Source organism: Mastomys coucha, unplaced genomic scaffold (assembly GCF_008632895.1).
Source record: "Mastomys coucha isolate ucsf_1 unplaced genomic scaffold, UCSF_Mcou_1 pScaffold8, whole genome shotgun sequence".
NCBI classification, from domain to species: domain Eukaryota; kingdom Metazoa; phylum Chordata; class Mammalia; order Rodentia; family Muridae; genus Mastomys; species Mastomys coucha.
This window is the reverse complement of record NW_022196914.1, coordinates 67,251,712-67,275,019: the sequence shown is the minus strand read 5'-3', so window position 1 is coordinate 67,275,019 and position 23,308 is coordinate 67,251,712. Positions and strand designations below refer to the sequence as shown.

The 23,308-nt window shown below is 40.0% G+C and overlaps 1 protein-coding gene and 1 non-coding gene across 4 annotated transcripts in view; both read left to right on the top strand.

Moving 5' to 3' along the window:
• Ipo11 (importin 11) overlaps positions 1 to 23,308 on the top strand; it is a 163,074-nt gene that overhangs the window by 9,700 nt on the left and 130,066 nt on the right. For all 3 annotated transcript variants that reach the window (XM_031360523.1, XM_031360524.1, XM_031360525.1), the window contains exons 2-5: positions 298 to 441; positions 5,780 to 5,880; positions 13,931 to 14,003; positions 14,307 to 14,510. In XM_031360523.1, the coding sequence (XP_031216383.1) occupies positions 304 to 441; positions 5,780 to 5,880; positions 13,931 to 14,003; positions 14,307 to 14,510 (516 nt within the window). In that variant the 5' untranslated portion in view covers positions 298 to 303. The remainder of the gene's footprint in view (positions 1 to 297; positions 442 to 5,779; positions 5,881 to 13,930; positions 14,004 to 14,306; positions 14,511 to 23,308) is intronic.
• Positions 17,432 to 17,577, top strand: LOC116083992. The gene has a single exon (XR_004115974.1). It is a non-coding gene; the product is annotated as a small nucleolar RNA SNORA48 (small nucleolar RNA).

Genomic DNA, 23,308 nt, shown 5'->3' with positions numbered 1-23,308 from the left:
CAAAAAAAAAAAAAAAATAAAAAAATAAAAAAAATTGGAAACTTGAGGTTTTGTGTATGTGAGCTCTCCAATTTCATTTTACATTTACTTTTTGAAACAATAAAAGACAATTTTTTTTAGAAATATATTGATTTATGTGAAGTAATGTTGTAGCTAGTACATAGAAAAGGTAGAAGTAGAACCTGGGTGAATAGGAGAAAGAACTTTTCAAATCCTGCAGGTTTATTTTACTTATTTTACTGTGTATTTTTGTATTAGATATAATGTGTATTCAAGTGTGCTAACTTATCATTGCAGGCTTCCATGGATCTCAATAGTGCCAGCTCTGTAGTTCTTCAGGTCTTAACACAGGCCACCAGCCAGGATACTGCTGTGTTAAAGCCAGCCGAGGAGCAGTTGAAACAGTGGGAGACACAGCCAGGTTTCTACTCAGTGTTGCTGGTAAGTAGTTCTTGAAATAGTTTATTTTTTAATAAAGTGAGACATCATATTTTACTAGTTGTGTAACTATGCAGGTTTGTGGATTTACTGAGACTGATCTAGATGTTTGCCTGCTGTTGTCACCATCACCATGGTAATGTAAGGCTCCTGAGGATGTTTACAAGTATTTTTAGGTCTTCTTTCTTACTGTAATTTAATTAAGACTTTTGTTTTTTATTCTTTTGAGACAGAGTTTCTCTATGTAATCCTGACTGTCCTGGAATTCACTCTGTAGATCAGGCTGGCCTTAAACTCAAAGAAATCACCTGCCTCTGCCTCCCGAGTGCTGGGATCAAAGGTGTGCACCATCACTCCTTGGCCTAATTTAAACTTTTAATAGAGGAAGTCACTTTCTTTGGCTCTGTTTTGGGGTTGATGAATTACTTTCTGCTTTTATTGTCTAAGTACTCATTCTGTATAAGAAACTGCACAGGATGTATTCTCAGTTTCTCTTGAGAAAGTATTGGACTGATGTTTTTTCAGTTTTGCCACACCACTGCTGACATCAAGACAATAGGTAGTATCTTCTCTTTGTCCCTGTCTCAGTGCATTTACGTGGAGTTGCTCAGCATGAGCATGGACATTAGGAGTACCATGTTTAGTACTTTTCAATTTTTTTCTTTTACTAGTTTTTTTTTTCAGTAATGGAGAGCAGATATAGGATCTAGTGCATGCTAGGCAAGTGCTCCCCATTGACCTGACCTCCCTTTGTACCCCGTATTTCACTTTTAAACATTGTCTTTGGTTTTGCTTAGACAGGGTCTCACTGTGTAGCCCTGGTTTGCCTGGAACTTGGTATGTAGACCAGACTGGCCATCAGCACAGTGGAATCACCTTGTCTCTGCCTTCTGGTTGCTAGAACTAAAGGCATATGTTCCTATGACTGACAAAATCTTGTTAATTTTTTCCATATAGAAATTTAAATATTTTTATACAGAGGATCTTTTATATTTTCTGGCATTGAACTCTATTCTCTGCCTCCACCTTCTGAATGAATATATGAGTTACTAATAACTGCTTAAAAGCTTATTTTTTTCTCCTTTTTTGATTTTGAATTTTGCTTTGAGTTAACATTAATTGTTATATTGGTGCATTTTCATAAAGCATTTTTATTTGTTAGAGTATATGTGTTTGGGTCTTCAGAGTCTTTCGGGGAGGGGATTGAGACCGGGTCTTGTATAGCAGGTGCTGACTTGAGATGCAGTGACCCTCCCCTCCCACCCAGCTCTCCAGTGTGGGATCACAGGCATTTGCTACCACACCTCGCCTGCACATACAGACATCTGTATAAAATGCTGTACACATGTTTTCTGCTGCTCTGGTGGCTTATTTGGAGCAGTGGTTCTCAGCCTTCCTAATGCTGTGACCATTTACCACGCTTCCTCATGTTGTGCTGATCCCCAGCTATAAAATTATTTCAGTGCTACTTCATAACTGTAACTTGGCTACTGTTATGGATTGTAATGTAAATATCGGATATGCAAGATATCTGATATGTGACCCTTAAAGGGGTCTTGACCCACAGGTTGAGAACCACTGCTTTAGAGAGTCAAGCACATATACATACATACATACATACATATTCATTCATACATACATACATACATACATACTCATTCATACATACATACATACATACATACTCATTCATTCATACATACATACATACATACATACATACATACATACATTTGGACCTGGTCTCACTATTCCCAGGCTGGCTTCAACATACAGTGTACCCAAGGATGATTTTGGATTTCTGATTCTCTGGCCTCCACTTTCCAAGTATTGGGTTACAAGCATGCTCCTCCATGCTCAGATTACAAGGTGATGGAGATTGAACCTGGAGCTTTATGCATGGAAGGTGAGCATTGTCCCAGCTGAGTTACAACTTTCAAACTTTCAAACGATAGAGTATTACTCTGTAGCTTAGGCTGGTATGCAGTTTGCCTTCTCGAACAGGCTAGTTTTGAGTGGGGCATGGTAGCCCTATAATCCCAGCACTCAGGAGGCTGATGCAGTGAGGCAAGGATCTTAAGTTTGAGGCTAGGTGGTCTACGAAGCCAGTTAATATATTGAAACTTTCTCATACGCACTAGCAGTATAAATAATGACACTCAGGCTTCTGTAGTTTAAGCTTTAGGCTTATTGTTAGGGCAGTCTCCCGACTAGCTCATCTAACTTAACCTGACTGGCCTATAGCCAACCCTGTGGCTAGTTGTATACCTTTCTTAGCTCTACTACCATCTTATTTCTTTCCCTCTGCCATCATTCTCTCTCTGCCTGGAAGTTCTACCACCTATTTCTTGCTCCAGATATGGCTGTCAGATCTTATTATAACCTTTATTATAACCAATCAGTATTGAGGCAACCTCTGATCTATTTCTAGATTGTCTTTAGACAGGTAAGGAAAGATGAATATTTATAAAGTAGAAAACCCGGTGATGGGCCACAGAAATGACAATATCAGAATCCTGCCAGCACTTAGTTCTCTCTCTCTATCCATCTCTCTCTCTCTCTCTTTCTTTTTTCAAGACAGGGTTTCTCTGTATAGCCCTGGCTATCCTGGAGCTCATTCTGTAGACCAGGCTGGCCTTGAACTCAGAAGTCCACCTGCCTCTGCCTCCCAAGTGCTGGGATTAAAGGCATGGGTCACCACTGCCCAGAGACACACCTTTACACAGGTGAAGAAAGATTACCCCAACAAATTTAAGTCTAGCCTGGACTCATACCAACACTCATACTGAGGGAGATGGAGATGGAGATGGAGATGGGGGTTTGCACGGGGTGACAGAGGGAGCATGGGCACTAGGTTACTATTTTAAAATTATATTTTATTGTATTTTGGAGGTTCCTCTTACTGTGTAGTACTGGCTGGCCTGGAACTTGTTATGTGGTCCAGACTGGCCTGGAGATCACAGAGATACACCTACCCTTGCTTCCTAAGTGCTACTATTAAATACAAGCACCACCTTGCCTGGTTTGGACTAGGATTTTTTAAAAAAATTTGTTTTATGTGAATGAGTGTTTTGCCTGCATGTATGTATGTGTACCATGTGTGTGCTTGGTGCCCACAGAGACCAGAAGAGGCCATTGGATCCTCCTGGAATTATTGACAGTTGTGAGCCATCTGATATTGGTCTTAGGAGCTCAATTCAGGCCCTCTGCAAGACTAACAGGCTTTCTTCTCCATTGAGCCATCTCTCCAGTTCCCCAGGCTAACCTTTTTAAAGCTTATTGGACAATAGAAATTTCCCCATTGGAGGAGAGGCCCTTGGTCCTGTGAAGGTTCTGTGCCCCAGTGTAGGGGAATGCCAGGGCCAATAAGTGGGAGAGGGTGGAGTGGCAAGCATGGGGAGGGGGGAGGCAACAGGGGTTTGTTCTTATTGTTTTTGTTTGTTTGTTTGTTTCTTGGAGGGGAAACTGGGAAAGGAAAAATCATATGACATGTAAATAAAGAAAATATCTAATTAAAAAAAAAAGAAAGTCCCCCATTGATTACCAAGATCATGTTGCATGGTTTAACTGCATTCTTGTTTTCATAGTTTGCCACCATTGTCCAAAACAGTAACTGTGGATTAGTGATTTGACTAATATAAATTGTTATATCACATCTCACCTTATATCACTTAAAAGTGCTATTGTGCCAGGCATGGTAGTACACACTCAGGGTTGGAAGCAGGTGGATCTCTGTGAGTTTACTGGCATCCTGGTGTACATAGTAACTAACTTCCAGCCGTGGCTACACAGTGAGACCCTGTTGAATGAACAAAGTGCTATCAGATTCATTTGTAAGCATGATTGGTTTTTTGTTTTGTTTTTGTTCTTATAAGTATGTACCTGTGTTATGTGTATATGTACCGTGTGCATGAAGTGCCTGTGGAGGCCAGAAGAGGTCATCAGATCCCACTGGAACTGCAGTTACAAACGATTGTGACCCTCCATTTGTGTTCTGGGGTCTGAATGCAGGTGCTCTGGAAGAGCAACTCATATTCTTAATTGTTGACCATTTCTTTAGCCCCATGAGGGTGACTGCGTTGGTAAGTAGTCTTGTTATTGTGAAATAGGTTATTAGTTTCTTATTTAGTTACCTTTCTTATTGCAATAAAACACTCCAACAAAACCAATTTATGGAAGGACAGGTTTACTGAGGTTCGTTCACAGTTGAAGAATCTATTTTGTTATGGTTGGGAAGGAGTGGTAGCAGGAACTTGAAGCCACTGGTCACATTGAATCCATGCTCAGGGAGCAGATGCATTGAATGATGATGCTGAGCTAAGGTTTCTCCTGTTTCTGTGGTCCAGCATATTCACCCAGGGGCAGTGCCTCCTACTTTTAGAGTCGGTTTTCTCAATTTATTTAACAGAATCAATATACTTACTACTTCCAATTTTTTTATCAAGGAAATTTTCTAGCATACTTGAGAGAATAGTATAATGGATCTTTTCATATTTATTTGTTGGTTAAACTTAGTGGAATGCTATTGAATAGGCATGCTGTCTTCCGTTTATCCCAGGCTCTCACTATCCTAGGCTGACTTGGAACTTGAGATGACCTGCCTGAGCACTCTAAATGCTGGGGGTCCAGTAACACCTGGCTAAGTAGGCCTTTCTTAGTATACATTGTAGAAGTATATATTTTAAGAAAATGTCAATATGATATAGGTAGTGATGAAATTTAAGCAAAATAAATAAAAAATTTGGGCCAAGGTTGTAGGTCAATTGCTAGAGTACTGACCTAACATGCTTGAAGCCCTGGGTTCAGTCCTTAGTATCTCATGAGTTGAGAATGGTGGTGCGAACCTGTGATACCAGCATCTGGAGGTAGAGGCATAAAGTTCAAGGTCATTGTTGCTGTGTAGTGATATGCATTGGCCAGCCTGGGATACTCAAGATATTTTCTGAAGAGTCAAACATCTAGGGCTGCTCGGTGAAGTGTTTGCCTCACAGACATGAGGACTCCAGTTTGATCCTCAGACCTCAATGTAAAAATGACAGGTGTAGTGGAGCTGGAGACAGGTGGTCCCAGGACCTCACTGGCATGCCAGTCTGACTTAATTGGTGATCGCTAGGCCCTTGAGAAACCCTGATTGAAAAGGAGGTGGGTGGCATTTCTGAGATGACACCTGAGGTTGTCCTCTGGATTCTACATGAAACTATCCACACAGTGAGCATACATACACATGCAATAGTACAGACCCACAAAGAGTGAAGCAGACAGATCCATGCTTTATTTTGGTATGTTAAGTATATTTTTAAATGATTGCATATTTATTCTAATGCAATTTTTTTATTCACAGAATATTTTTACGAATCACACCCTTGATATAAATGTAAGGTGGCTTGCTGTGCTGTATTTTAAACATGGGATTGATCGTTATTGGAGACGTGTAGCACCTCAGTAAGTTCTCTCAGCCCCAAGTGTAATCCATTACAAATGAAAGAATGAGATGGTACCTGATGAGATGCACAAGACTGCATCAAGTGTTTATTTGCACAAGTGCTAAATAAAATTGGGACAGCAGAGAAGTGAGCATGATCTTTGTGTAAGGCTGACATGGAGATGTGCAAAGCATTTGATGTTTAAAAGAAAGCAAGTGTGTTAACTACTGATGAGATGTATTTGCATAGTTCAACAACCACATCATTGGTTTTCTACATGGGTTTATGTCCTCACTTGCATGCATACTTGTGTGTGTTTTTGCCTGCCTGACTTGATGTTCAGTTTCTGAGGATCAAGATGTATGACAGAATCCTCTTAAAGAAGTAAAATGTTTTGATTTTTGAAAAGGAAATCCCATATTATGTCTGCATTCAGTGAATCCTCATTTCTATGTCTTGCATTTTCTCTGGGAAGAATGGATGGATATCATACTTTTACAGTTTTGTTAGATTAAGCTTTAACTGTAATGTAAGGGTAAAGTGAGAAGTTTCATTTTAAGAGTTAATTAACACATAATGTAGTTTATGGACAAGCAGTGCAGACAAGTCTGTAATTTTGTTAGAAAATGGATTTTGCCGAATAAATAACATAAGTTGTGCCAGTAGGTGGCACTAAAACTCTATAGGTTTTCATTTGGATAAGTAATCTAAATTGTTTTATTCTGAGTATTTCAAAGTGCCTGTAAAGCTTACCCTTGCTGGGCAGTGGTGGCACACACCTTTAATCCCAGCACTTGGGAGGTAGAGTCAGGTGGATTTCTGAGTTTGAGGCCAGCCTGGTCTACAGAGTGAGTTCCAGGACAGCCAGGGCTACACAGAGAAACCCTGTCTCGATTAAAAAAAAAACAAAACAAAAAAACAAAAAAAGCTTACCCTTGAACAATATCAGAAAAATACTGGAGTATTTTTAGTCTGGACTTTAGTATGAAGCTAGTCCTTTTTTATTTCAGGAGTAATTGATGGTTTGGATGAGAAATGAAGCAATTAATGATAAGAAATTGTGTGCTTGCTTGTTTGCATTTGGGACAGGGTTTTGCTATATAGCTGTGGCTAGCCTAGAACTTGCTGCATAGACCAGGTTGGCCTGGAACTTAGAGCTAAGCCTTTGCTTGTGCCTCTTGAATTCTTGGATTACAGACATGTGCCACTATGTCTAGCTAAACTAGTCTAAATCTAAACAGTTAAGGAAGGAATCATAGTATTAAGTAGTCACTCTGTCTTCCTGTGTATTGAGATAAAAGTGAATGAATGCACGCACTTACAAAGGTCACAAAGTTGGCAGGTACTGAAAAGCTTGTGGTTTTGCTGTTAGTTATAGTTCTTATTCTGACCATTATTTTCAGAGAATCAGCTAACTTAAGCTTATATGTTATTTTCATACATCATTCAATTCAACTGGGCCATAATTCGATGCTCTCCATTCTATTTGAGATAAAGCCTGAATGTAAGTGCAGATTTATTTTGAAGATTTGCTATAAGGATTGATTGTGTGCATAGTGCATCTGTGAAGTAGGCATAGAGCCACACTGTTTTTCCTCCATTGCAGGACCTGGTGCTGCCTTATACAGCAAACACTTTTGTTTCCATTTTCTTCCTTTTTTTTTTAAAGATTTATTTATTTTATGTGTATGAGTACATGGTGGCTGTACAGATGGTTGTGAGCCTTCAGGTGGTTGTTGGAGATTGTATTTAGGACCTCTGCTCGCTCTGGTTGACCCTGCTCACTCTGTCCCAAAGATTTATTTATAATTTTTCTTAAGTACACTGTAGCTGTCTTCAGACACACCAGAAGAGGGCGTCAGATCTCATTACAGGTGGTTGTGAGCCATCGTATGGTTGCTGGGATTTGAATTCAGGACCTTTGCAAGAACAGTCAGTGCTCTTACCCGCTGAGCCATCTTGCCAGCCCTTGTTTCCATTTTCTATGTTTAAGTTTTTTCAAAATAAAATTCGCATGTTGGCTGGGCAGTGGTGGCGCATGCCTTTAATCCCAGCACTTGGGAGGCAGAGGCAGGTGGATTTCTGAGTTCAAGGCCAGCCTGGTCTACAGAGTGAGTTCCAGGACAGCCAGAGCTACACAGAGAAACCCTGTCTCGGGAAAAAAAAAAAAACCCAAAAATAAATTCGCATGTTGTTGCTGTTTTTTAACTTTATCGAACTGTGGGTTACTGTCAAACTTCTTCCAGTGCTGGGGTTTAGACTGTGCCATTGTGGTTGTACCGTGCATTCTGTGTGTAGAGCTGCCATGGGATGTCCCTGGTTAGTAACACCAGCCCTTTTGTGTTTCCTTTAATTGCTGCTTTTTTTTCTTCTTTAAATAAGATTTGACATACTTTTTGTTTTTATGGAGTTAACTTAATGTTCTTTTTTACTAGTTTGATGAGATAGAATTTTAGATAAGGTTTTTTTTTTTTTTTAAAATAGTTCTTAATCTAGATACCTAAAACCCAAGATGCTCCAAAATCTGAAACTTTTGATTGTTGCTATGATACCACAATAAGGAAATTCTACAAACTGTCCTCATGTTACAAATTACAGTTATTGTATAAGTGCACTAAAAGTATTCTCCCAAGTTACCTTTAGGCCATGTGTATTAGGTGTGCATGAAACAGGAATGTATTTCATGTTGGACTTGGGTTCTATCTTGAAGATAGCTTATGTATATGGAAATACCCAGAAATCTGAAAGAAATAATCTGAAATCTGAAGTTGATTACTGAAGCATTTTGGACTTGACACTCAGCCTGTGTGGACATTTAGAACACTAAGACTCTTCATGTAAACATGACTTCAGTTCAGTTGCAAAAACCTAGAAATACAGTCTTCTTTTCATTTCTTTCATTCATTCTGCTTACTGGTTGGTTGATTGGTGGGAGGTGAATCCTAACGTGTTTTTTTCCTGAACTATACCCTAGCTCCTCATTAGCATTTTAAACAGGGCATGGTGGCTCAAGCCTGTAATCCCAATTTGAGGCTGAGACAGGAGGATTGGTGTGAGTTTGAGGCCAGCCTGGTCTAATGAGGTCTGGGACAGCCTGGTCTGCAGAGTGAGGCCCTGTCTCAGATCAAATAGAAGGTTTTAAATTTTGCTTGAGTTCCATCTTCTTCTTCTTCTTCTTTTTTTTTTTAATAAGAAAGCTTTTTTGTATACCACAAGGAGCACAGCAGGCATGGAAGTAACGGGATTGCCAACCGGAATCGCTTTTCAGATCTATGGCTATAGTTAATCAGCAACATCTTACCTAATTTTTAAACATCGAGAGTTTAGTAATTTTTTATTACTGATTTTTAAAAAAATATTTTCTTACTTTACCAAAATACTACAAGATGGATAATTAATGACTTATCAGCATTTGAAAACTGTGTTTTGCAGTTGAGGATTTTAGTGTTTTATGTATGTCAGTTATCTAAGATCTGTAAATTATACTGCTTAAGACTTCTGCATCTATTGACTTTTTCCACATTTTCTGAAAAGTTTGCCAAACTCCAAGTATCACGTATTTGCCTACTCTTTCTTTGTAGACTTTGCTTTCTGTATATTGAGGTTGCCATAGGCTCATAGGTATTCAAGGTTATAGTAGTCAAGTATTAGGAGAATTTCCTCTTTTGCCATTAGGAATGAGTTCAGACTTACAGTCAAGTTTGTCTGGTACTTATAGAGCCCCAGCAGCTACATTATAGTTAGTATTTGCTTGTTATTTCTGTGGTTGTGTTGGTATTATGTTCTGTCTTTTTCATTATTACTTTGTTTCATTTGCAGTTATTTTTTATAAGTAGCAAACAGCTGTTTTTTAATTTTAAAATATGTGTGTATGTGTATGTATAATGTATACATGTGCAGGTGCCTGGAAAATCATGGATCCACTGGAGCTAGAGTTATAGGCAGTTGTGATCTACCTGATGTGTATGCTGAGAATCAAACTCTTCTACAAGTGCAGCACATACTCTTAATCACTGAAACATCTCTGTAGCTTGTGGGTTTTGCTTTTATCCAACATGGCACATGTTTCTATTTTGGTATCATGCCCATTACATTTAATGTCAGCACTGAACGGTTGGGAGCAAATCTGCTGTCCATTCATTCTCTTTTAGAGATAGTGCTGAATGTTGATATCATAGACACAGATGCCTCTTAGAGTTTTGAATCTATATTTATTTACTTTTTGTTTTAGTATTTACTTTTGAATTTTCTTGTGTTTTGAGACAGGGTCTTAGTGTGTAGCACCAGTGGTCTTGAAACTTACTGTGTAGATCGGGGTGGCCAGCTTTACTTATCTGTCCACTGAGTGCTGGGATTAAAGGTATGAGCCACCATACATGGCTTTGTTTTAGGTTTTAAAGACAGGGTCTTTGATAGCCACACTGTATCTCTGAGACTGGTTGTAAAATTCTGATCCTTTGCCTCCACCTCTCAAGTGCTAGAATTACACTATGCTCTACAGCACACAGCCTGGCACTCATTATTTTCCGTTTTGTCTCCAGTCTTCATTTCCCATTTATCCTTGAGTCTGACTTGAGATTATTCAAGGATTTTAAAAAATATGTATATATTAGTTCACTTGTTCTCTTTGAAAGCTTGTTTAGCACAACTTTACAATTCAGGTGACTACCATTGCACCTGCAGTATTAGAGCATGCCTATGAGTTAGCACATTACTTTTTTTTTTAACTAAGAACCTCATAATAATACTTTAACTCTATTTAAGCCCTCCTATGTAACATTGTTTATGGGTATATACTTTCCACTAACTAACTCATTTCCTCTCTCTCTGTCTCTCTGTCAATCATCTATTTTTGTGTGTGTGTGTGTATGTGCCTGGTTGAGCACATTCCATGGCACATGTATGGAAGTCATATGACAACTTGGAGTTGGTTCTCTTCTACAACATGAGTTTCAGGAATTGAGCTTAGGCTGTCTGTCTGTCTGTCTGACTGTCTGACTGTCTGTCTATTTATTAACTTATGGCAGGGTGTCATGTGTAAGCCAGACTGGTCTTGAACTCCTTGTTCTTCTGTTTCTGGTTTCTGTTATCAGTGGATGCTCAGTCAGAACTTCCCGTTTTCCTTATCATGCTTTAATCTGCATACTTCCACTGACTTACTGTTCTTCAATTTAGGATTTCTCTTTGTTACTTAAAGAAACAGATTCTGATTGTCCAGTGAAATTCTCCATCTTGTACATACTTAAAAACCAGTTATTTTAAGTGTGGTTTTGGTGACTATTATGCCTGCTTGAGTTTTAGATTTAGTCATGTTTTGTTTAATTTTGGGGGTTTTGCTTGGATGCTAACATAGTATAATTAGAGTTGGAGAGGCTTTCATTTCTGTTATCTTTCATGAGAAAGAATTTAGATAAGCAGACAGAATATGACCTCAACCTTGATGTAGCTAAGGGTGTTTTTGTTGTCTTGTTTTTTGGTTTACTGTTTATCTCAAGTTAGAGCCTGCCTGGAGTTTTAACTGTAAGCTTTGAGTGTTTGTCTACTGAGATACTGCTTCTGTCGACCTTGAGTTCTTTGCCTCTCTAGTGCTGCAAGGCCTGTTGAAGTCTCTCTTTTGCACTGTAGTCTCTTGGCTGCTGCTTTCCAATTTTTTTTTCCTGGCTGAGTATCAAAGGGAAGATATATTAGCTTATTACAGTGCAGTCTTTTCTTGCTGAGACCCCTCTGTCCTGACTGCCTCTTTTGTTTTGGGGTTGTTAGTTTCTTTAGGCTGCCAGGCCACAAACTGAATGTCTATAGAAAACCTAGGTTTATTCTTTTACAGTTTAGATAGCTAGAAATCCAAAAGCAAAAAGTTTGTGCCCTTTGAGGGCCCATAGGGTTAGTCTTTGTTAGTTTCTGGTTGTGGCCAGCAATATTGGGTGTTTCTTGGCATGTGACTGAATGATTCTAACCTTTGCCTCTATTGTCACACAATGTATGCCAAGTGATCTGTTTTCTCTGTTTACATTTTCTTCTTATAAAGGTACCAGGTCAGGCATAGAGGTGAAGGCTTATAATCCTAGCACTTGGGAGATTGATATAGGATTTATGTTCAAGGCCTTCTGCACTTCATAGCATGTTTTCAGGTCAGCCTAGCCTATATATGAAGACCCTGTGTCAAAACAAAACAAAGCAACAAAAAGAAAGAATTTCAGTATTAGAATACAGTCCATCAACTCAGAATGATTTTTGTCTTAATGTGATCTAATCTACAAAGATTCCAATATTTCCAAATGAAGTAGTACTCAAAGATACTTGGGTTATAGGACTTAAACACTTAATTTTGAGATATGATGTAACTCATAATATATGCCTTGCTTTTAAAAACTACTTTACTTAAAATTCATTTATTAGTGTGTATCTGTGTTTGTGTGTGTATGTGTTTGTGTATGTGTGTGCATATCTGATGTGTGGGTGTGCATATGCATGGCCTACATGTAGAGGTCAGAGGACAGTGTTGTTGGTGTGCATATCCCATGGCCTGTATGTGGAGGTCAGAGGATGGTATTGTGCATTTATTTATTCTCTCCTCCCACCTTTATGTGGGTGCTGAAGAACCAAACTCCTTGTAAGGTTTAGGTAAAACTCTGTTTTACTCACAGAAGCATCTTGTTGACTCTGAAAGTTACAAAGTTACAAATATATGTGTGAATGTGTGTCCCTGTGTGTTTGTGCATGTGTGGTTAAGATTCCTGGAATGATTAGTCTCATACTAGATAGACTATCATAGACAGAATGGAAAACATTAAAATGATCAAAATTTAATTTTAAAATAGGTAATTCAAAAGCTAGGCATATGGTAGTGACTCAGGCAGAAGGATTTTGAGTCTGAGGACAGTTTGGCCCACATAATAAGACCCAGTCTTAAAAAAGGAAGAGGAAAAATATAAAAATGTCAGACTTCTGAACCAGTTTAACATTCAACATACATAAAATCAATAGTAACTTCTCTATTTAGCTCAATATTTCTTTCTTTGTCTATAGTAAATTTTTAGTGCTGTGCTTGCCCTTTCCAAAAGATGTGAAATGAAGGACAAGTTAATTAATCAATCAGTGTTTTGAGACAGGGTCTCACTATATAGCTTTGGCTAGTCTGGAACTCATTACATAGATCTGTCTAGACTCCAAATCAGAAGTCTGTTTGTATATGCTTCTAGAGTAGTAGGATTAAGGGTGTTTGCTCTGACCCTCAGCCAGCTTGCTTTTACAGCTTTGTTGTGGTTGCTGCTTACATTTGTGTGCATGTTTCCCGTGTGCGTGTATACACTTATGTGCTAGTACATGAGCACCAGTTGGAGATCGAGAACAATTGGTAATACTTCTTTTCCTTTTACCTGTGAGTCTTTGTCATCAAACCTGACTGCAGGTGCCTTTTCCTGATGCCTTATCTCACCATCTAGTTAAATTCATTTTTAAAAAGTTTTCTAAAAACTATTCTTTGATTTGGAATCTCTACTTGTAAATTTAAAATTTTACTTATTTTATTTGTATGTGTGCTTTGCCTGTCTGTATTTATATCTGTGTACCATGTGTGCTCTTAGTGCCTGCAGAGGGCAGAAGAAGGTTTCAGATCTCATGCAGCTGGATTGCAGGTGCTTAGGAGTTATTTTGTGGGTTGGGAGTTGAACCTGGTCCTGTGGAAAAGCAGCCAGTGCTTTAACCACTGAATCATCTCTCTAGTTCCTACATATAAAATTTATAGGAATAGTTATAAAAGAAATCAGAAGTCTGTATCTATTAATTTTTTTTTTTTACATTTGTAAAGATGAGCATTGACATACTGAATTATTACTCTGGTTTATCTTATTTTCTGTAGATTACTGTATTGTAATTTTTATTCATTTGTGAAGGAGCTTTAGGCTTCTCACTTGATATGTGCCAGCAGTTAAGTAATGGCAATGATACTATTTAAAGCTAAGCAGATAATCGTGTAATTGGAGGTGTTTTATTGTTAGAATTCCTAGCAGTTCTTGAATTCGCTTGCTACTGGGTGGCATTCTCTTGCATAATAATTTCATTTTTTACAGTGCTCTCTCAGAAGAGGAAAAGTCAACATTGCGTGCAGGGCTCATCACCAACTTTAATGAACCAATAAACCAGGTCAGTGACAAAAATAAAAAAAAAAATTAAAGTTGTGTTGAGAGTTTGAAGCCATTCTGAGCTACATGTTAGGTCTCCTGCCCTGCCCCTACCAAAAAAAAAAAAAAACTGATGTGTAACTAGAAAGAAATTTTGATAGCTCTTAGAATCTATGGACCACTGCATTAAATAGTTTAGTATAGTTTTAATAATATTTGTTCAACATAGTTAATTCCTGAGAGACAGTTTCAAAACATAAGTGTATTAATATCCTTCTCCTTGATTTCATAGTTACTTCTCATGATTTCTCTTTTTTCTCTTTAGATTGCAACCCAGATTGCAGTGTTAATTGCAAAAGTTGCTCGGTTAGACTGTCCTAGACAGTGGCCTGAGCTCATTCCCACTCTCGTAGAGTCTGTTAAAGTCCAAGATGATCTTCGACAGCACAGAGCACTGCTTACCTTCTACCATGTTACTAAGACACTGGCGTCTAAACGCCTAGCTGCTGACCGAAAGCTTTTTTATGATGTAAGTATTTAACATAATTCCATTTGATTGTGAAAATAATGATACTTGTGTAAAAATGACTATCATTTTTCTTGTATTAATATTTTTGGAAAGATTTTGAAATCTTTCTAGTCTAAACTGCAGTGATATGTAGGGAAAGCTCACTTAGGTGTCAGTGAGGATGCTTATGTTAGGAAACACTTTGAAAGCAAAGAAATTGGTTTGAGATTGTCAGTGTAGCTGAGATGTGATAACAGATCTCTTCAGGAAAGCTGTGGGAACGGGGATGATTAGCAGGTTCAGTATTGAAATTAGGAAGTTGGATTGGCATGTTTAGATAGTTGATGGGTGTAAAATAGAGATACAATTGAAAGATTATATTAGTTACCTTTGTCCTAGTGATGATTCTCAACAGAAACAACTTATGGGAGGAGTTTATTTTGGCTCCTGGTTTCAGTCCATCATGGCAGGGAAGGCAGAATTGATGTTGGCAGGCATATGTGGTAGAGGCTTTTCAAATCTTGGTGGATCAGGAAGGTGAGAACTCAGGCGAGTCCTCACTCTACTAATTGCTAGTGTGACCACAGTCCCTAATGTTCCAAAGCTTAATGAAACAGTACCACCAGGAAGAGATCAAGATGTATGTATGTATGTATGTATGTATGTATGTATGTATGTATGTGTTTGGCTTTTCTTTTCTTTTTTTTTTTAAGATTTATTTATTATTATAAATGAGTACACTGTAGCTGTCTTCAGACCACCAGAAGAGGGCGTCAGATTTCATTAAGGGTGGTTGCTGGGATTTGAACTCAGGACCTTCGGAAGAACAGTCGCGGGGGGGGGGGTGCTTTTACCCACTAAGCCATCTCACCAGCCCCTATTTATTTGGTTTTTCAAGACAGGGTTTCTCTGTATAGCACTGGCTGTCCTGGAATTCACCAGGCTGGCCATGAACTTAGAAATCCACCTGCCTCTGCCTCCCAAGTGCAGGGATTAAAGGCATGTGCCACCACTGCCTGGTATAGATTAAGTTTTTATCTTTTAATTTTTTTTTTAAATTTAAATATTTTTTATGTGCATTGGTGTTTTGCCTGTATGTATGTTTGTGTGAAGATTTTACACCTGGAATTGAAGTTACAGTCTCCAATGTGCTTCTAGGTGGGTGCTAAGAACTGAACCTGGATCCTCTGGAAGATAAGTCAGTGCTCGTAACTGCTGAGCTATCTCTCTAGCCTCCAGTTTTTAATTTTTGTCTTAAGACAAGGTTTCTTATGGTCCAGGCTACATAGCTGAGGAAGACTGAATTACTGATCTTCATGCCTCCATCTCCCAAGTGCTGGGGTTACCTACCACACCCAGCTAGTTTAGAGTATTGACAGACCTGAGCCCATCCAGCACATTCCAATCAACCTCTATCAGGGATGGCAGTCTTTTCAGCTGTTACTTTTTCTACTTTTCTTGGTAAGGTTTTAGATCCAGCTATTTTTGACCTTTCAAAATAGCAATTTCATATTGCTTATGGTGACATTTTTTTACTGTACCATGTAATATTGCTGAATTTGAAGGTGTTTGTTTTGGTGTTCTTATTCATGTTTGGTAGTTACGAAAAATGTACATAATTAGAAAGTTTATGATAGGACCCAGAAAACTAAGGTATTTAGAGGCCATTGTTTTGTGCAGTTCTTCTGTCGCTCGGGCTTTCCCAGTGATCGGTCTTTCTCCTGAAAATTTGGAGGGTTTCTTCTGCTTCTTCATTTAGCATGTGGTCTTAAGCAGCCTTTTCCAGGCTTGCTTTCTTCTGACAGCTACTCTTCCTCGTGTTTAAGCTCCTGTGTAGAGGTATATGCACATGTGTCTATGCTTTCTTTCCGCCTCCTTTTGTTTTTAAAATAAAGGATATTCTGGCACAGCTTCAGCCGGAAAACCTGAGAAATTCTAAGCGCTCTGAGATGCTTTATTTATTTCTAAAGGAGATACCTAGCTGTATATGGGGAGGAATGTTTGAAGAGCTGGCAGCATGTGGAAGATAGACAGTTTATTGGGGGAGCCAGAGAAAAGAGTTCTAGAAAAGAGTCTTTGTACGCCTCTATTCTTTCACAAAAAGCTAGCTAACTTGTTGTTCCTGTGCACAGTGTAGTGCCTCATGTTTGAAGATAGTTTAGGAAAATATGAAGAAGAGAAGTGTGTATTTTAGGGCTATCTCTCATGTTCAATACATTAGTTTTGGCAGATGCAGTGGTGTGTGTATATATATAGTGTCAGTTACATTTTGACTAAGACCAAAGAGTCACTTGACCAGGAGTGGTAGACTACTCTAGACAACATAACAACAAAGTAAAGTGAAGAAGGAACAACAACAAATGCACTTAAGTTTTTAGTCTCTGGAAAACAAATGAAGAGGCTCAGAGTCACTCAGGAGAGCCTTACTCCTGAGGGTATAGCTTACAAATCTTGGGTCATGGCATTTTCTTCCTCTTCTTTTCCTCTTCCTGTCTGCTTCTACTTCCTCCTCCTCTTCCTTTTCCTTTCTGAAACAGCTCAGACTGGCTTCCGATGGCCAAGGGTGACCTTGCACTTCTGTTCTTGCTCCTGTCTTCCAATTCTGTGCTATGTATATATGCTAGGATTACATGCATGTCACAGTACACTTGTCTTTCTGGATAGTAATTCTTACAATACCCAAAGTGTAAGCTAGAATTATACCTTAGTTTCTTTTTCTTTTTCTTTTTCTTTTTTTTTTTTTTTGGTTTTTCGAGACAGAGTTTCTCTCTATAGCTCTGGCTGTCCTAGAACTCACTCTGTAGACCAAGCTGGCTTCGAACTCAGAAATCCTCCTGTCTCTGCCTCCCAAGTACTGGGATTAAAGGCATGCACCACCACTGCCTGGCACACCTTACTTATTTTCTTTACTTTTAACTTCCTTGGTTTAAATATTCTGTCTTACTCCCAGCAATGGGCAAAGAGATACCTTGTTATTGGTGGTGGTGTTCTTATGTCAGTCAGGGACAGAGCAGATGGCAGTCCTTTGTTCGTCCTAGCTTGATGTCCGACTTGGTAGCCAAAGCTGTTTTATGTCTAGGACTTATAAAAATCAAGTCAAATCAAATCAAATCAAAGACAGCTCAGAAAGAGGAAGACTGAAGGAGACCTTCAGACTACCATGTCACCCACAGACCTGCCCTCCAGTGAATGGCATAGGTAGGCCATAGACATCTGCTTGCCACACAGCGGCATGGATGGAGGATGTCACTCAGGAACCTGCTAGCTGTGTGCCAGCCTATACCTGAACTTAGCACAGTGTGTGAGTATATGGTGGACAGATGGGAGAGAAAGAGAAGTGGAGCAGCCTGAGCTTTATGAAGAGACATGGAACTAGAGACTCAGGAGTGGAGAGGAGTAGCCTGCTGTGAGTGGCCAGCCCTGCTAGCTGGGTCATGGTGAAGTCAAGCCTCCACCCTAGCTGTCACTGAGGCCATGTCTGAGTCTGACTACGAAGTGGCAGGGGTCAGTATCGATATCCATGGCTCATATTACCACTAGAGAACTTGAGGATGTCCCTGGTTGGAGCAGCCACTGGGATCACCTGAATGTCCAGGGACTGTGCAGAACTGCCCTGTCCCTTACTGGGTGATCCTCTCTGGAGGGCTGGCCCCATCACTCACTACTGTCAGCACTTGGAAAGCAGGCCCTGTGCCTTGCCCAGGCAGCACAGTAGAGCTGACCCTGAAGGTGGTGTGTGTGTGTGTGTGTGTGTGTGTGTGTGTGTGTGTGTGTGTGTGTGTGTGTGTGCTGGCCCTGACAGTAGAGCTGACCCTGAAGGTGGGGTGTGTGTGTGTGTGTGTGCTGGCCCTGAGGGTGTGAGTGTAGGAGAGATGACTCTACCACCTGTCTGCTATTGGGTGGCATGGGCATGGAGACGATCCCTCCCTGTCCACACCTCTAGCGGTCAGGAAAGCTGCTCACAGAGTCAGTGAGCTCTGTAGAGTTAGCTCTGCCCCTTACCAGCTGCAGCTCTTCAGAGAGCAGGCCCTGAATCTTGTCTGGACAGTACAGCAGAGCTGACCCTAGTGATTGGGGAACAGATTAGCCAGCCCCAAGGATGTGAGCATAGGAGAACTGGGTCCCATCATTTGTCTGCTGTGAGGTGGCATGGGTGTGGGGGTGATGTGCCCACCCCTTGTCACTTGCAGTAGTTGGGAGAGCTGGCCTTGAGGGCATGAGAGCAGGAGAGCTAGGCCTGCCTCCTTACTGGCTTTAGCACTTGGGAAAGCAGGCCTTGTACCTTGCCTGCGCAACCTAATGGTGAACACGTGGGTGAGCCAGCATTGAAGGTGTGAGAGAGCCTGCCCAGCCCAACTGTTCGAAACCTGCAGGATCTCTATGGTACAGGGCAGCAGCAGGATAATTGGGAGGAGTCCTGGCAGGATTGATGGTGTCACAAAACCAGAAATCTTGAGCCAGACCAGACTCACTGTAACAGACATTTGCAAGTGAAGATATGTAGACAGAGAGATATACCGTGGATGTGATGTTTTCTATGCTTGCTTTTTCTCTCTCTGTCTCTCTCTGTGTCTTTTTCTGTCTCTTTGTGTGTATATGCTTTATTTTGGGGGAGGTTGCAAGGACAAAGGGCAGATATGAAGGGCCAGGGAGATGAGTGGGGGTAACTGGGGTACATGATGTGACACAGAGAATAAAAAGTTAAAAAAAACATGCTGTCTTAATTATCTAAGAATGTTGAGCAAAAATTACTTTTGATATTAATGGGATTACTTTGCTGTTCTTTATCAGGTTAGCTTGATTTCTGTTGTTTTATTTTATTTTACAACTTTTTGTTTTGTTTTGTTTTTTGTTTTTTGTTTTTGGTTTTTCGAGACAGGGTTTCTCTGTGTAGCCTTGGCTGTCCTGGAACTCACTCTGTAGACCAGGCTGGTCTTGAACTCAGAAATCTACCTGCCTCTGTCTCCCAAGTGCTGGGATTAAAGGCGTGCACCACCACTGCCTGGCTACTGTTTTTATTTTCAATGTCTGTGTATAAATGTTTTGTCTACGTGTATGTATATGAACCATATGTGTTCCTGATGCCCTTGGAGGTCAGAATTGAGCATCAAATCCCCTGAAACTATCATTAACAGATGGTTGTGAACCACCATGTGGGTTCTGGAAATTGAACCTTGGTCCTCTTCAAGAACGTGTTTGCTTAGTTGCTGAGCCATCTGCTTTACACAGAGTTTTCTTTTTTGATGTAGCTCTGCTTGGTTTGGGCCTCACTATGTAGATAGGGGTGGCCTCATTCCCAGAGAACCACTTGGGTTCTCCGCCTCCCCAAGGGCTGAGGTGAAAGGCTGCACCACCACTCCCAGTTGTTTCACTCTTATTTCTAGGAGTCAGGAGTAAAGAAATGATCTCCTTTGTCTTTCAGTGTCAGATATGGTTACAGCTAACCTTTATTAATGATTACTTACCAATAAAAGTACGAATCGTTTGGGCTCTTAAAGGGTATAATCTTATTTGTTGATTGGTTCTCTGGTATTTGTGTTAGCCTAGCAGTCTCTTTAGCAGTTATGGTTGTCTTTGTTGTAGTGTTGTTTCAGTTCCTTTCCTGTCTTCTGTGATTCAGCTCTGCCTAGCATCTGTTGCTAAGCTTGTGGACCATTTACTACACTGTGCTGATGTTTTCTTTCTCAGACCAGTGAGGTACTACTTTTATTGCTGCAGTTCTGCTATCTAGCCTAGAAAACTGCACACGTGGTTGGTGCTTAATAACTGTTAAATGAAGAATTAGGCTGAGTATATAGTATAGTGATTGAATATTTGCCTAGGAAGAGCACAGGGTCTGGATTCAGTTCCCAGCACTGCAAAAACAAAGCAGCCCAAAAACAATGGAAGAAGAGTCCTGTTCTTAGAAATTACAATATTTAAGCTGGGCATGGTGGCATACGCCTCTAATCTCAGCACCCGTGGGAGGCAGAGGCAAGTGGATCTCTGTGAGTTTGAGGCCAGACTGACGTCCTTTCCAGTTCTAAGCCAGCTAAGCCATGTAATAAAACCTTATCTTCAAAAAACAAAAAAGTATAAGGCAAAATTTCATGGAAACAGGCTCTTTTTTGATTACATAGAGCTAAAAATATCTAGTAGAAAGCTGATTAGCACCTCCCATTGTGAACTGGATTAGCTGAGCCTGAAAACATGGATATGTATGTATGCAGGGAGATAGGGAGGGAGGGAGGTAGGTAGTAGGTGCTAGGACTGGAGGGATCTGGTCTTGTAGGATTGAGGTACAGGTAGCTGTTCAGTTTCTGCTATCTGTATGGGAAGACTGCTATGAAGACTGGCTGCTTAAGCTGCTCTTACTGTTTTTGCATGAGAGCAGGAGAGCTAGCCCTGCCTCCTCACTGGCTTTAGCACTTGGGAGAATGGGCCCTGCACCTTGCCTAGACAACACAGTGGAGCTGGCCTTAATGGTGAAACACGGGTGAGCCAGCACTGACTGTGTGAGCACAGGAGAGCTGGCCCAGCCCAACAGTCTGCAACAGCCAGACAGCCAGTCTGCCTACTTGCCTGCCCGCCTGCCTGCCTGCCTGCCTGCCCCCACCCCCCACCTACCTACCTAAATGTATTCTTTAATGTGTCACATCTGAGGAAAGTCAAAAAAATGACTTAATATTCCTGTCTTATTTGATTATTCTCCAGTTCTTCTCAAAGATATTTTTACACACCATTTCTTTGAGCCAGGAGGTGAGCTCTATCTCTTAAAATCTTTTAATTAACTTAGATTAGTGTCGTTCTCTTCGGTTCTGTTCTTGCTGGTCGTCTGCCATGTTGTGTGCCTGGCTTCTGTGCTTGTCGACTGCTTTTTGCTGATTAGTTTCAGGTTAAAGTGTCTTGGTTTCCACAATTTGATGCATGGTTATACGTTCCACAGCTTTAATATTTTATTGCTAACTTTTCCTAGTGGAATTGTGAGGACAGTGGGTCTTAGTATCTAAGAATACTTGAAAGGGTAAGACAAGTTAAACTTACTTTAATGGCTCACTTTGTATAGTTAAAGAGTTAAGTGTGTGCTTCTCAGCTGAAGTCACCAAGCTGTCAGTTGGTGGCACTCTATCTTCTGATTAGAAATAGAAAATCCACCACTTAAGGTTTTCGAGAACCAGTTCTCAGGAATGCTTATCACATAGCTTACTTGTGTAGTGTCTTCATGAACACACTTCCTCTGCCATGTTTCTTAGAAGAAAATGTAGAAAAAATATTTGTGTTCCCATTACTTGGTTTTCTTCATTACTTTGTCTTTTCCATCCGAGCCTTTTATAAGCAGACATCAGTTGATGGCTTCTGGAGCATGGTTTCTTTCTTTAAATCTGTCTTCCCTTGTTTTACAGTAGGACTAAACAACTGTTGAAGTAGATGGAATTACTTGTTAAAGATAGTCACAGTAAAACTGACTCTTGAGAGGGGGCCACCAGAGGAGGATTTGCAGTTGGGAAGATAGGTCGGACATGGTGCTGAATGTAAGAAAATGGGAATTCTAGTCAAGGAGTCATGGGGAGGGTGTGGAGGTTACTAAGAAGAAACAACTAGGGGGAGGGACATCGTTTAAATTGACCTAACAGGATTCTGCTTCTGACAGCAGACCAATGTGATGAGACTCTCTGTGGATTGAGGTAAGGAACCTAAACAGATATTGAGAACAATCAAGATGTCTATGAGAGGGGGTCTTGTCTGACTATTCAGAAGAGTTTTCTTAAACTGTACATGCAGAGACAGACCAGGAAGTCTAAATGTCTGAACCTAATTAGGAAAGGGATTTAGGAGAGGCGGAGTAAAGTTTAATCAGGGAGACGCTGTGTGTAAAAGGGTGATATGATTACTTCTGCATTGTAATCATTTGTTTGTGTAGCAGTGGTTTTCAGGTTAGCTAAAAACTCTCAAATTGGAGCCTTAGTACATGTCCCACATCTTTACTTAGGTACTTAGCTGCAGATCTGGACTAGGAAACAAAGAATATTAATTACGAAAAATATTTTCATACTGTTTATTGTTTATTTGTTTCTATCCAAAGTGGTATACTGCCCTCATTCAGAAACACTTACTGTAGGCCAGACATGTCAAGTTACATCTCTTACTAAGATAATAAGAGCTTTGATTAAAATAAGGGTACTTCTTAGGATCAGAAAAGGTGAAAAAATCTAAAGAATAAAGCAAAATGCAAACAAAAAATAACTAATAGATTAAGGCCTTTGTCATTAGTATCTATCTTTTTTGTCTTTTGTTTTCTATATATGAGTGCTCTCTGCACGTACACCTGAATACCAGAACAGGGCATCAGAACGCATTACAGATGGTTGTGAGCCACCAAGTGGTTGCTGGAAATTGAACTCAGGACCTCTGGAAGAACAGCCAGTGCTCTTAACCACTGAGCCATCTTTCTAGCTTCATATCTATATTTATATATATTTTGATTTTTGAGATAGTATCTCCCTTTGGAGCCCAGACTGGCTTGGAATTCAGGATTTTCCAATCTTAGCTTCCCAGTTACCTAAGATTATGAGTGTGCTCAATTTTACCTACTATTTTTTTTATGTGTGTGTGTGTGTGTGTGTGTGTGTATCTATATATATATACACACACACACACACACATACATACATATATATATATATTTTGTTGTTGTTGTTGTTGTTGTTGTTAGTCTCCTGAGGCACAGTTTTGTGTAGCCTAGGGTGGCCTTGAACAACTGATTCTTTACCTCTATAGTATTACAGGTGTGTTTCATCCTACTCATTTCTCTCTCTCTCTCTCTCTCTCTCTCTCTTTCC